General features: G+C 43.7%; 1 protein-coding gene across 2 annotated transcripts in view; it reads left to right on the top strand.

The window, feature by feature from the left end:
• ANXA7 (annexin A7) overlaps positions 1-12,670 on the top strand; it is a 453,711-nt gene that overhangs the window by 245,400 nt on the left and 195,641 nt on the right. For both annotated transcript variants that reach the window (XM_086922337.1, XM_086922336.1), the window contains exons 6-7: positions 555-660; positions 11,684-11,778. In XM_086922337.1, coding sequence (XP_086778463.1) covers positions 555-660; positions 11,684-11,778 — 201 coding nt within the window. The remainder of the gene's footprint in view (positions 1-554; positions 661-11,683; positions 11,779-12,670) is intronic.

The raw sequence follows: 12,670 nt of genomic DNA, 5'->3' as shown, positions 1-12,670 counted from the left end.
TTATTAATCTGAATCTGTAATTAGAAAAAGATGCATTAAAAACACCGACCTGTCAGCCAAGCTGGCAGGCCAAATATGCTTAGTTATGCAGTATGGAAGTATGGAAACGGCGCCTTAGGTTAACTTATAAATAAACTCATCCACACTCCCTGGTGCATTTTTAACAGTAGTAGTCAGTGGTATATGTTAAATCATTTTCTTTTCGCTCCTCACACACTTTCCAGGTACAAACATGACCTTCAATTCCTTAAATGTTGAACTGGCTATTGGTGTAGGCTGTAGATACAACACTATGCACTTGCACTGTTTTTGTGTTGAAATGGTAAGTTTAAAATGGAAAAAAATGTTACTTGTGTTCGGCTTGTCACATTCTTGACTTACAAATTCTGAAATATTTAATTAACCCCTTAGAATTTGAACAGGAGTTTCACGAATTATAATAATTTCTGCATAAGGCATGTTAACTGAATGAACTTTCATGCATATTGAGTAGTGCAATCGGTAATACGGTGTTATATTCAACAGACCTATTGACATTTAAATCTATGTTGTAGCCTTTACCTTCAGCAATGTCCGTAACTCAAGGTACAATCAGACCCGCTGCAAATTTTGATGCATTGCGAGATGCAGAGATTCTCCGTAAAGCAATGAAGGGATTTGGTAAGCATGTGTTTTATATTGGACCAGTTGTACAAATGATAATCAAAAATGTTCTAGAGTTTCAAAAGTTGAGGACTTTAGTCATGTAGATCTACGACACTCACTTTTATTCATAATTGGAGTTGCTTTTGAATTGAATATGAACCTTTTGAAGAGTTATTAATCTGGCCGTTCTTTCTAAACTATCGATTTAGCATCAGCGAATTGCGCTAAACAAAGCGAGCATACAGAAGAAAGAATAAGAATTTTTCTGTTTGAAGCATGTCACCTTTAGTTTGGGCAGTCCTGGGCAGACTGTTCAACATATATTTCTAACTTTATTTAAGATGGTCATCGAGCATATAAAAAATTGTACAGTTACCAACATTATTGCCACACTTCACCAATCATTGTTTTCAACATATATATGCATAATGAGAAGAATACGAGAGGTAGTTGCCACCTGAAACGACCCCCACCCCGTCACCACTAGACCAATTAAACAGTCATTTAAATTGAGTCTTTTTTCCAGATCCGGTAGATAACACACCACCCAGCGCATGTTTGTTTTTGTTTCCAAGGCATTATAAGGTAGACCACCCTGTTGGAACCCCTATCTGAGATGGGCTAGAACATAAACTATTTATAAATACTCCCAACACTGATAAATGCATACGATACACTGAAGGAATAGCTTGTACACAGTCCGTGTCCTGGAAATTCTTGCAGTGCTGACAGTTTGAGTAGCTCAGAGTCATGAGTCCTATGTAGCTACTAATGTGTTTACCTATAATCTAAAGACACTGATTGTATTACAAAACCGTGTTTCATACTATCGGAATGTCATACTTCAGTAATAGATGTAACTGGCTTACTGTGATTTTGATAAATGCCAAGAAACAGATGTTTAAAAAAAAATATATGTATACTTTCAGAGATATCCCTGTGCAAATGTGCAAGGAAACCAGGATTATGTGATAGCAAATGGGTGCTGCTACATAATCATGGCTTCTTTTTAAAGACATGACTACAATGCTGAGAAATCTTTAGTATTAGATTTGAGACCTAAAGCAACTCAATTTATTATTTTCTTGAAAGGGGTTCCTCCATTTAGGCCAGACCAACCTGAGAGACATGATCGATTGGTTAACAAGGTTGTCCACTGGTTAAAAGGGAGAACCAGTGTCAGTAACTTGCTGCATAAATAAATAACCATGGTGAGCAGGATTCAATGGATAGGGAATATGCTGAAACCTGATACTAATCACTGTATTGTGATCAGTTTTTTTAAATTAATTTGTTGTTCATGATCTATTATTCATGTTCGGCTTCCTAAACCAGGGTTATCGCAAAATTGAGGCACCTCCATTGGGTTTTTATTCTCATCCTAGATCACAAGTGATGAGACCTGACAATTGTAATTGCATTTATATAGCGCTTACGACTCCGGACGAAACATCAAAGTGCTTTTCGGTGAGTAGCGCGCTACTCCGGAACCCAAAAAAGGGTTAGTGGTAGATTTGTGTAGTGAAATCTGAGTTAATTTGAGTGTTGGATATGTGAGTCTGTTGGATTGAAAGGGATAATGTAGCGAATAGAAGAGGGAACAGTCTAGAAAGTGTTTATTAGGAGATCATAGTAGGAAGATGAGGTTTGGGATGAGTATAAGGAGAGACAGAGGAGGGAAGAATCTCTAGAAATAGATTAGGGAGGTCACAGGAGTAAAAATAGTTTTGGGATGATTCAAAGGAAGGATAGGAAAGAATTTAGAAGGGTTGTTTTAGGAGATCATAGTATTAAAATGTAGTTTGGGATGATTCAAGGGGGATAGAAGTCTGCAAAGGAGTATTTTGGAGCTCATAGTAGTAGAATATGGTTTAGGATGAGTCAGAGAGTGGAGGCACATGATATATTGAGAGGGGTATAGGCTAAAATGGAGAGTCATTTTCTTTTTATAGTAGGAGTTTGAGTAATAAATATATAGATACATAAGTACATATTATACATATTTATATCAAGAAATACACAGAACTAGATGCATATAATCAAATTAAATGTTTATATGGGGTGTATGTTGTACATTTGTGTTTGAGTATGGTGGTTATGTAGGAAAGAGCCAACTCTTAAGTAGTCTTCTGAAGATAAGATGGTTATCCGTATATCTTATGTTTGGGTTAACAAATTCCATAGTTTTGCTGATTGAACCGAGAAAGATGTGCCACTTAAGTTTTTTTCTTGTATGGTGGAATTTTGAGGCGAGGTGCCAATCTGGAGCAGAGGTTTCTTTGTTTGAATGTATTTGGCAATTTTATTCCTGATAAGCGGTCATGTTCCATGTATTGCTTTGTGGCTGATGTGGATGTTTTTTGGCAACCAGTAACCAATGTAGGGCCCTTAAGGCAGGGGAGATGTGGGCTTGTGGCTTTAAATGTAGGAGTAGTTTGGCAACAGTGTTCTGAATCTGTTGTAGTCTTTTCATAGTTGATAAAGATGATCCATGGTAGAGGCCATTGGTGTAATCAAGTTTAGATAGTAGAAGAAAGATCGTGCTTTGACCTTGTGTGGAAATCCCAGGTGGGGAAGATGCCTTATGGAGTTTTCATATTAATGAAGCATGATTTTTCAAATGTGTCCACTTGGGCCTTCATTGATAATTTGGAGTCCATGGTAATTCCAATGTTTCTTACTTCCTTAGATATTTTAGAAGGTGGTCTTAGATAGTCAGGCCAGGCACAAAGTGGGTCATATTATTTCCAGTTGCCACATGTGAATATTTCTGTTTTGGAAGCATTCTATTTGAGATGGCTCCATGTCATCCACTGATCAATAACTCGGAGGCAACTGAAGATTTGTGAGTTTCCAATGTTTTTGGAGCTTTACATTTTTAGGAGTATTTGTGTCATCTGCATAGTTATTGCATGTGAGCGGGAATTCATTGATGATTCACCGGTAATTACTTCTTGTAGATGTTGAAAAGCATGGGTAAGGTGATAGAACTTTGAGGGTCGCCTGATTTTGTGAAGTACGGTTTGGATAAGAAAAGTGGATGACATTTGTTCTGTTTTGAAGGTAGGATGTGATCTAGTCGAGGGCAGACCACTCTATGCCAGCTTCGTAGAATCTTTGGATTAGAGTGTCATGGTCAACTGTGGCAAAGGCAGCTGAGACGTCCAAAAGAAGTAGTGCAGAAACCCTGTTGTGGTCTACTGTGTTTGTCATTCCAGATGGAGAGGTGGGCGGATTCTGTGCCACTTCCTGCAAGGAATCCTGTCTGGCAATCTGAAAGTATGGAGTTATCTTCAACGAATTGTGACATCTGGGCGAATGTTGCTCTTTCGATCAGTTTGCCCAAAAGTGATCCAGTTGTAATCTGTCTAAGATTGTCGGGGGTCAATTGGATCCAGGTTATTTTTCTTTAATAATGTGTGGATGTATGTCTTTTTTTAGGTTTTCTGGAAAGATTCCAGTAGTTAAACAATTATTGGTGATTCTTCTTACTGGTGTGGCAGCAGAGAATGTTCATGAATATTTTTGGGGGACAAGCGTCAGAGGGATGACGGCATGCCTGCTTGTTTTGGCTGAATACATAAATTCCCTTTGATATTTGTTTGAAGGAATGGAGAGGCTGAGTTAGCCTACTCTTGGAGGGTATTTTCGATAATGGTTTGGTGCTGATGGTTTTCCTTTGTTTTAAATGGGAGTCCAGCATGTCTGCTTTGGTTGTGTAATGATTTGCCAGTTTGTCTGTGATTTTTTGAGTAATAAGATGAGTTATTTCTGTGCATTTAGGTTTTCGAAATTCTGAGAGAATTTTGTAAAATTCTTTATTTGCACATCTAGCATTTTGAATTCTGTCTGAATAGTACCTTTTTTTTTAGCTTTGACTTGTTTTACTTTCTGTAGGTGAAGTTAGTTTTGAGCCAGATGTGTTGCAGCTTTGTAATTTGCTGTTTTATCGCTTAGTTCTGTATTTCTCCAAGGTGCCTAATTTCTTTTCTCCTGTTTTGTTGTTCTGAGTGGTATTAGGGTATCAAACGCTTCCTGTAGCCACACATAGTTTTTGAACGGAATTTATTGTGTCTAGGTAATTGTTGGATGTTAGTTGTGCTTCTAAGTATTCAAGATTGTTTGTTCCATGGTCGATAGGTGGTTGCATGTAAGTTAGTTTTAGGTTTGGTGTTTTATGTTGGAAAGCTAGCAAATAGTGGTCTGACCATGTGACTGGAGTAAGCGTTTGAAAAGTAACTAGTTCAGGATTTTCAAAAATGACTTCTAGGATGTGTCCAGCAAAGTGTGTGTGTTTGTGGACAATCTGATGTAGGCTCAGTGTATCAAGGCCAGTGATGATGGTTTTGAATGGGGCATATTGGATTTGTCAAACCAAATGTTGAGGTCACCCAAAATGCATAGATTGTGTATTGTTATCAGGTTTGAAACGGTGTCTAGGAATGTGTCTGGGAAAGTTGTATTGCTAAGTGGAGGTCTGTAGAGAAGAAAGTTACAGGAGGAAGATGGTGTAGGGTTGCATCAGCCGATAATCTGAGACTGGGTATGCTCCCCGAGATGTACACTGCCTGCCTTGTTTTGTGTATTATTTCTTGAAATGCAATAAAAATTATTTAAACCAAAAAAAGTGGGACACTGTGAAGTGTTCAGCATGGTGTTCATGTCGGTGCCTTCTAAGGTAGACCTTGTCCATAGGAGGCATATACAGCCAGAGTATCGCACCTAGTTGCAGACGGGGGCCAGTTCCAGACCAATCCATTGGTGTCTGCTCTGACATCTCACTGTGTGCAGCCCAGGAAGTACAGAAAAAAAACCAAAATCCAACAGTGCAAAATTACCCCCCCTTGCCTCCCCCCTCCCTGCCAGACGGATCCCCAACCATCCGCCACCCCAACTTAACAGAGTGCTTCAACCCCATCAACATTACTTGCGTGTAAGAGGGGGTAAGAGAAGTCCGTGGAGTTCTGCAGTCCATCCCTCCTCAAGAACAATCTAGAGACTATGGCACGCTTTAGCCCATTGTCCAGTCTCATTGCTCCAGTCCAAGGCCCTTTCTCTTTGAGCTTGAGGAGCATTTCCTATGGGTCTCTAACACTGTTCTAATGTTCCTCATGCATGTGGTCAAACCGTGTATCCGTCTTCTTGTTTCAGACTATCTCCTTTGTGTAATATTACCACTCGTCAGTCCTCATTGTTAATTCGCTGTGTGCCATCCTCCTCCTGGCCCTGTCTGTGGTCCGCTGAGTCTTCTGTTTCTCTGGGCTATTGCGTTCTTCTCTCCGTCTGCCTGGGTCCCTTGACTCGCCGCCATCCCTCGAGCCAATCATGTGTGTCCTCTGGTGACTCGAAGAACCAGGTCTTTCCGTCTGCCGCCATGCGCAGTCTTGCCGGAAACAACGTGGAGTATGGAAGCTCTTTGCGCCTAAGTTATTTCTTTACTTCGAGGAAGCTTTTGCGACGTTTAGACACCTGCTGCTATGTAGTTCGGAAAGAAAGATACCACAGAGTTGTGAATACGGAGTGGTGGGGCCATCCTAGCTGTTTGCAATATAGCATCTCTGTCGTGGAAGTTAAAAATACGGGCCAGGACTGGTCTGGGGGGCACCCCAGGTTTAGGCTTACCCCCGGGCACTCTATGCGCTCTTTCCACAGAGAAAAAGTTGGAGAGTCCTCCGGGCTGGAGTCTAGATTTGATAAGCTCCTCAAGATACAGGTCCATGGCCTGGTTCCCTTCACATTCAGGAATTCCCGTGATTCTCACGTTGTTCGCTGGGAGCGCCCTTCCTGGTCGTCCAGCTTTTCTGCCTCCAGACGGCTGACCTTATTAAGCAACATGGTGGTATCTTTTGACAAAGATTTTGTCACTTGCTCAATCTCAGTGACTCTAGCTGTCATTTTTTGAAAATCCGCCCTTAAGAACGAGACATAAGTGGAGATGATCCCCACCGTCGACTGAACCTTAGTGAGGGCTGACATAATATCTTCTAGCGTCACTAGACTTTTTCAGGGGTGCCTGTGCGCTCGGGTAGCGCAGGAAAGTCTTTATTGTAAGCGTATTTGTCCAGTTTGACTTGTGATTGCGTGTGAAGGCCCCTGCCCCCCATCTCTGTCCGTAGGACGCTGCTCCGGCCGGTAGTTGCCGCCTGCCGCGGGACCCCACTCCACGCCGGCCTGTCGGTTTTCCCGCTGTGCCGCTAACTCCGGATTTATGAGGCCCTGGACCGTTACTTGTGCGTTCACACCGGTGCAGCGCAGTGCTCAGAGTAATCCTCCACTCAGCGTGCCCTCCTTCAGCCTCCGGCCATCAGCCAACGAGCCGGCTGTCAACCGCAGCCCAGTCCTTTGGGTATGGTGCTGTCTTACACAATACGTGTAGCAGTGCCGCCTTATCAGGCCACCATGGCTCTGGGGTACAGTATGTCCTTATTACAGTACTAAGTGGCCACTGTTCAAAGCTGCCAGGTCACTCTGTGCCGCGGTATCCCCCCCAGGCCACCTAGGCGCAAGTGAACTCCATAGTCTGCCGCTTTCAGGAAGCAGGCGGCTGCCCCTGGTTACCCAGATCTTCAGAACGCCTGTGCCCAGGACCAAAATCACTGTCCCCGCTTCTCAGTGGCACAGGCCGGTAGTTGTTCCAGCTTTTATAGGGAGCACACTCACCAGTCCGTAGCGGGCACTGCTTAACATTAACTAAAGCGCTCGTACTTCCCGGCTGCTGTTTCAGGGCCCGCTCATCACTGCCTCCAATTTGATGCCCAAGCGCGCTGCCTCAGAAGTTCGGGGTCTGTACTCTTCCCGCCGGAGCTCCGCGAGGCTCGCTCACCACAGCTCTTCCGAGGGGCACATTAAACACAGCGGGGCCTCACGGTGCCAATGAGCGCGGTATGCGTCCCGCCCCTGTGGTCTGCTCAGGCGTCCACTGCACATTTTGCCTCCTCCCAGACTGCACATGCCTCCGGCGTTCGTGGAGCCACGCCAGTCCCCGGCTGCATGCTGGTGCGAAGGCCGCTGTTTATCGGTCGCACCCCCCGGTCCGTACGGAGCTCCTGCCAAGCAAACAAACGGTGCGTTAAGTGCCCCTCAGATTCCGATCACCGTGGGCGTCCTTGAGGTTCACTTTTTTCGTTGTATTAATGCCGGATTATACGGGGATCCTACTTCACTCCCCGTAGCTCCTCCAGAATGCGGCCATCTTGATCAGCTGCTGGTCACGCCCCTCCGAAATTATAATTTTTAAAGCGCCGTACTACCCATGGGTGTCTAGGCGCTGAGACTCTCAATAAGGGAAAGGAAAAATGAGTTAACCAGACAAGTGCAGGCCGTAAGAAGATGATATGAAAACTGTGCTAATTATTAAACAAACCTGTTTTAACCCCTTCCATGCGGCCGCGATTCTGCGCCTGTGCGGCAGAATTCCAAGTGGGGGGGGGTTTATGACTGCCCCCAGCCGTCATCAGCACACGAGCACCGTAGTGCATGACGGCTGGGGGCCGTCATCAGCATGGAAGGGGTTAAGAGCCTTACGAAAGGTAGGCAGGTTGTTTATAGATTTTAGTTTGAGGGGCATCAAGTTCCAAAGTTTAACAGTGCCCACTGCAAAGCTCTTACCCTCTTAGCTGTCAGGTCCTAGGTACCCAGGGTACCATTTACTAGGGACTTACAGGGGGGCAGAACTAGTACCAATTGGGAATTTGTTTTAGGGAAGGAGCACTGACACAGGGGACCTGGTTGGCAGGGACTCTTTGCACTGCATTTGAAACCACATGTAAACCAGGCAAAAGGTGGCGTGCTTAGCATTCCAAAGAGGCACTTTCTCAAACGCAGTGACAAAATCAAACTGACAATATAAACTAACAGGTGAAGCATAAGCAGACCAGGTATAAATGAGGGTTTCATATATTTGCCTCTGTAGCACCAAATTGAAACCGCTCTAGTGTCTGAGAGGACTAGAGATGTTGTTCTTGGGCTTTGTGCAGGAACAATCCGCTAAATAACCATTTGCAGTGTTGTTTCTTACTAATACTTAATCACTTTGATGCTGTATAATTGTATGAGAATTGAAATAATATATTTTTATTAAAAATAACATTCTTGCTCTTTGGACACTGCCCTTAATGTTGATTCAAAGTTGGGCCCACCAGTTATTCCAAGTTGATTTCTTAAAACCTCACACTCTCAAGAGCTGGCGCAAAGAGGATAGTCTTAACTGCATGGTACTAGGTTTGAAGCTGGGACAATCACCACTGGAGCCCACTTCGCCAGTCAGTAAAGGGAACAAGACGCTGGAATGGCTATATGATGGTGCAACGCATGCCTAAACAACAGTTTCCACCACAACCTCGTCTTTACCATGCAATTTCGTGTTAAAGCCATGATTGGTAAAGAAACTTTTGTGCTAAAGGTCATGTAAATGTGAATGTAGTAGTATTTGTATAGCGCCCGAATCGACCCCCGAAGGGGTATCTCAGGTGCTTGCACGCATACCGCTGTGGAACCCTTCCTGGCTTTTCCCTGTGAAGTGCCCACTCCTGGACCCCCCCAAGGTGAAGCCAGGCATCCTAGCGTTGTTGGGGCCGTTGTGGAGATTAAGCAAGCTATGGCCCAGAGTTGCAGAGTGGGACCCATGATTAGAATAGGCACCGAGGCGAGAATGATCAAGTCTGCGGAAATTAAGCCCAAGACCCGCCAAGGCAGGAATTGAACCCTGGTCCCAGGCTAGACCTCTGCATCAGGGTCTGCCGCTCTAACCATTGAACCACGCTTCTCAACCATGCCCTGAGCCCTACAAATTAACCGCACATCCCAAAAACTACTCCGACCACAGCCTCTCCCGCCCTGAGCCCTTAAAACCGTCCCCTACATCCCTTAAGTACCCTGACCCAGCCCCCCGTACTGAGGCCTAAAACTGCCGCCGCCTTTTACACTGCCCCTATTCCCCACCCCCAGCCCTAAACATTGTCCCCATGCCCTCAACACTACCCTGACCCCCAGCAACCCCGCCCTGAGCCCTAAATACTGTCTCCCTACATCTGTAAAGTACCCCAACCCAGTCCCCCTGCCCGAAACCCGAATACTGATCCCTGCCCTATAAACAACCCCAACCCCCTGAGCCATAAAAACTACCCCCAACCTGAAAAAACGTAGGCCCGGCCACAGCCCCACTTACCTCTCAGCATTCTATCCACATCCCTACTCTTACTGTGACCTCCCCTCCACTCTGCAACTAGACCGCGCATTGCCTTAACCACTATTATGCGTTGTTAAGGCATCTGCGTTGTTAAGGCATCTGCGTGGTTAGGTTTGCAGGAAAACTGCATGCGTGGCTGAGCCGGTGTTAAGGCCGTTTCCCAGCTGGAGTGTGTCCTCTAATGAAAACGCCAAGAGGAACATAGTGACAAGGCAGACAAAACCTCCTGAATTCACAAGTACAGCAACAGCAGGCTGGGAACGAAGAAGGTAAACAAAACCAGGAATCCGGGGGCACTGCAACGTACTGGATAATCCCTCCTAAGCCTCTAAATAGGAAGAAAAGTCCTGGAAGAAATCAAATGTCAAGAGGAAGTAAAACCCCTTATTTTTAGATTGGGAAAGATCAGCAATGAAGGATTGGGGAAACTTAAGAAAGCTGCATACCATCATGGCGATGCCACTGCATGCCTGTCAGGAAGCACGGCGAGCTGACCCCTAGAATACCAACCCCAGTATCCCTCCCCCCACCAGACAGCACCCTGGAGACCCCTCCCCCCTTCCCCCAGCAGAACCAGCATCCCCAGGTAACAGTAGGCGCAACTACCTGATGCTTCCAAGCCCTGTGGCTTAACGTGCTCTGTGGAAGGTTCCCGCTGCCACACAACTGTTCATCCCACGGACATGCCAGAGAGAGGCACGTTTTACACTTTCATAGCTGTAGCATCCTGTTGTGGCCATTAAAGTCATGAAATGATGGAAGGAGATGGAAAGGTCACAATTGCAGTGACAACCAAACCACCTCATCTTTTCTTTAGCAAATTGTTGATCCTACCATAATTTAAATTGTCTATGGTGCAGTACATGGGCAGGTACTGTATAACTGCAGTGTTTTCATTTGAAAGGGAGAGTATTGACAATTATCAGCAGCAAGCGTACTCTGAGTTGGTGGGGTAGCTGCTCATTTTAATTTCGATTTAATTAAAAAGTAGCAAGGCTGTTTCCTGTTGCTCTTTCTTGGCAGAGCGAAGGATTACAACAGAAGTTAATTTTCTGACTACTGCATAGATTAACTGTTGGATTGTCCGAAGAAGACCGAAGAAAACTCTTAGGGCAGGATACAATTTCCATGATGGTCTAAAAAGAGATCCCAAGTAATATTTAAATTATAGGGAACATAAGGAGTGATGTAGGCAGTTTACTACTCCCAAACAATTGATAATTAGTCTGTGTTACCTAGAAATTAGATCAAGAACTTGATTTGTGACAAGGCAAATCTTTTTCCAGCTTTATACAATTTGTTTTTAAAGAACGATTTGTAAAACTCACCGTCTTGCTATTTTGTTTCTTTTTAATATAATGAGGAACAGTAGCGACAACATAAAATAAATATGCTTGTGTTTTTCTTGTCCCTTTGCTCAGGCTTTCTTATCTGTCCACCATCTTCCCTTCTTACCTTTCCCTAATCTTCAGCAAGATTACCAAAGCATAGTGAAGCAGGAGGATCTACCTCTGGGGAATGATCCATTGCCCAGACTTATGCTAATGCACAAATAGCTGATCACTACTCCCCCCTTTAGGAGACAGAAGAGAATAGAAATAGAGGAAAGAGGTGGAAGATAGAATAAGTAGAGAGAAGAGAATGCGAGGGTGATGGAACACCTGAAACGGACCAGATGTCCAGTACGCTGAGGGTTTGCAGTTAGCACTGATGAACAGCTAATTAGGTTTCATGTTTTGAATAAAAGTGACAAGTGCTTTGTTATTTAAGTTAACGCAATGAAGTTTAGAAAATCTAAATTTCTAAGTCTTACCATAAAGCGCTTTTATAATTTTTCTGTTTGTCTTTCAGGAACTGATGAGCAAGCCATCATAGATGTTATTGCCAATCGCTCGGGTGACCAAAGACAAAAAATTAAGGCTGCTTTTAAGACTGCATATGGCAAGGTAATTTTATATCAAGTCTGTCCAATAAACACGATTTTCAAAAGCGTAAGCAACATTACTGTTATGAATAGACATTAAAATATATAAAACTATTCAACTGACATTTAGGTCTAATTTTATTTTATGGTTTGCCCAAGCGTATACATTAACTTCAAGCATAATGCACATATGAATAATGTATACTCTTTAAATGGTGTAAATACCCCGTCTGTCGTTTTGGACTCAAACTGGCAAATTACTCCTTAAAAATGTATCCTTTTAAAGGATGTAAAAAGCTCAAAGCTATTGTTTCACATATTTATTCCCAGGACACAATGCTAGTAAATTTCACAAACAAAGCTGCGCCTCAGTTTCTGTATTTTACATCTGGAAACCTTGACCAAGCAACCTGTCATAGTTCATTAGTCATTGACTTTCCCATCTGATGAGAATTGTTTGTTGCTCGTAATCCTGTGATACTGGAGGAATATGACTTGATGGAAAATATCAAAGAATCCTGGCCAAGATCTGCTCCAACGGTGAAAGCATCAAATGCGGTGCCTTTGGCATGCTGGTTTTATGAAGATTATTATAAAGAAGATGGTAACACCCATTCAGGCGATAAGAACTAAGATGGGGGTGTAAGCCAACACAAGAGATTTCTAGGAAGTGAACATATATATTAATGCAAAAGAAAAAGTATGGTAAAGATACAAATGGGGAAACCTATGCTAAGCAGCACAATGCAGAGAGCTTAGAGACTTCTGGGGAGCTATAGCAAAAGGTTTGGTAGAAAAAAACATGCTTGTTTTACAACTACTGCAGGCTGGCATGCCCACTATGTTCCTCTGTGTGAGGGACGTCGTGAAACAGGAGTGGGGAATGAGTCCGGGGATACTACCTTGCTTTTGAT

This window comes from Lissotriton vulgaris, chromosome 5 (genome assembly GCF_964263255.1).
Source record: "Lissotriton vulgaris chromosome 5, aLisVul1.2, whole genome shotgun sequence".
Classification (NCBI taxonomy): domain Eukaryota; kingdom Metazoa; phylum Chordata; class Amphibia; order Caudata; family Salamandridae; genus Lissotriton; species Lissotriton vulgaris.
The sequence above is the reverse complement of the archived record's forward strand: the minus strand, read 5'-3'. Positions and strand labels throughout refer to the sequence as shown.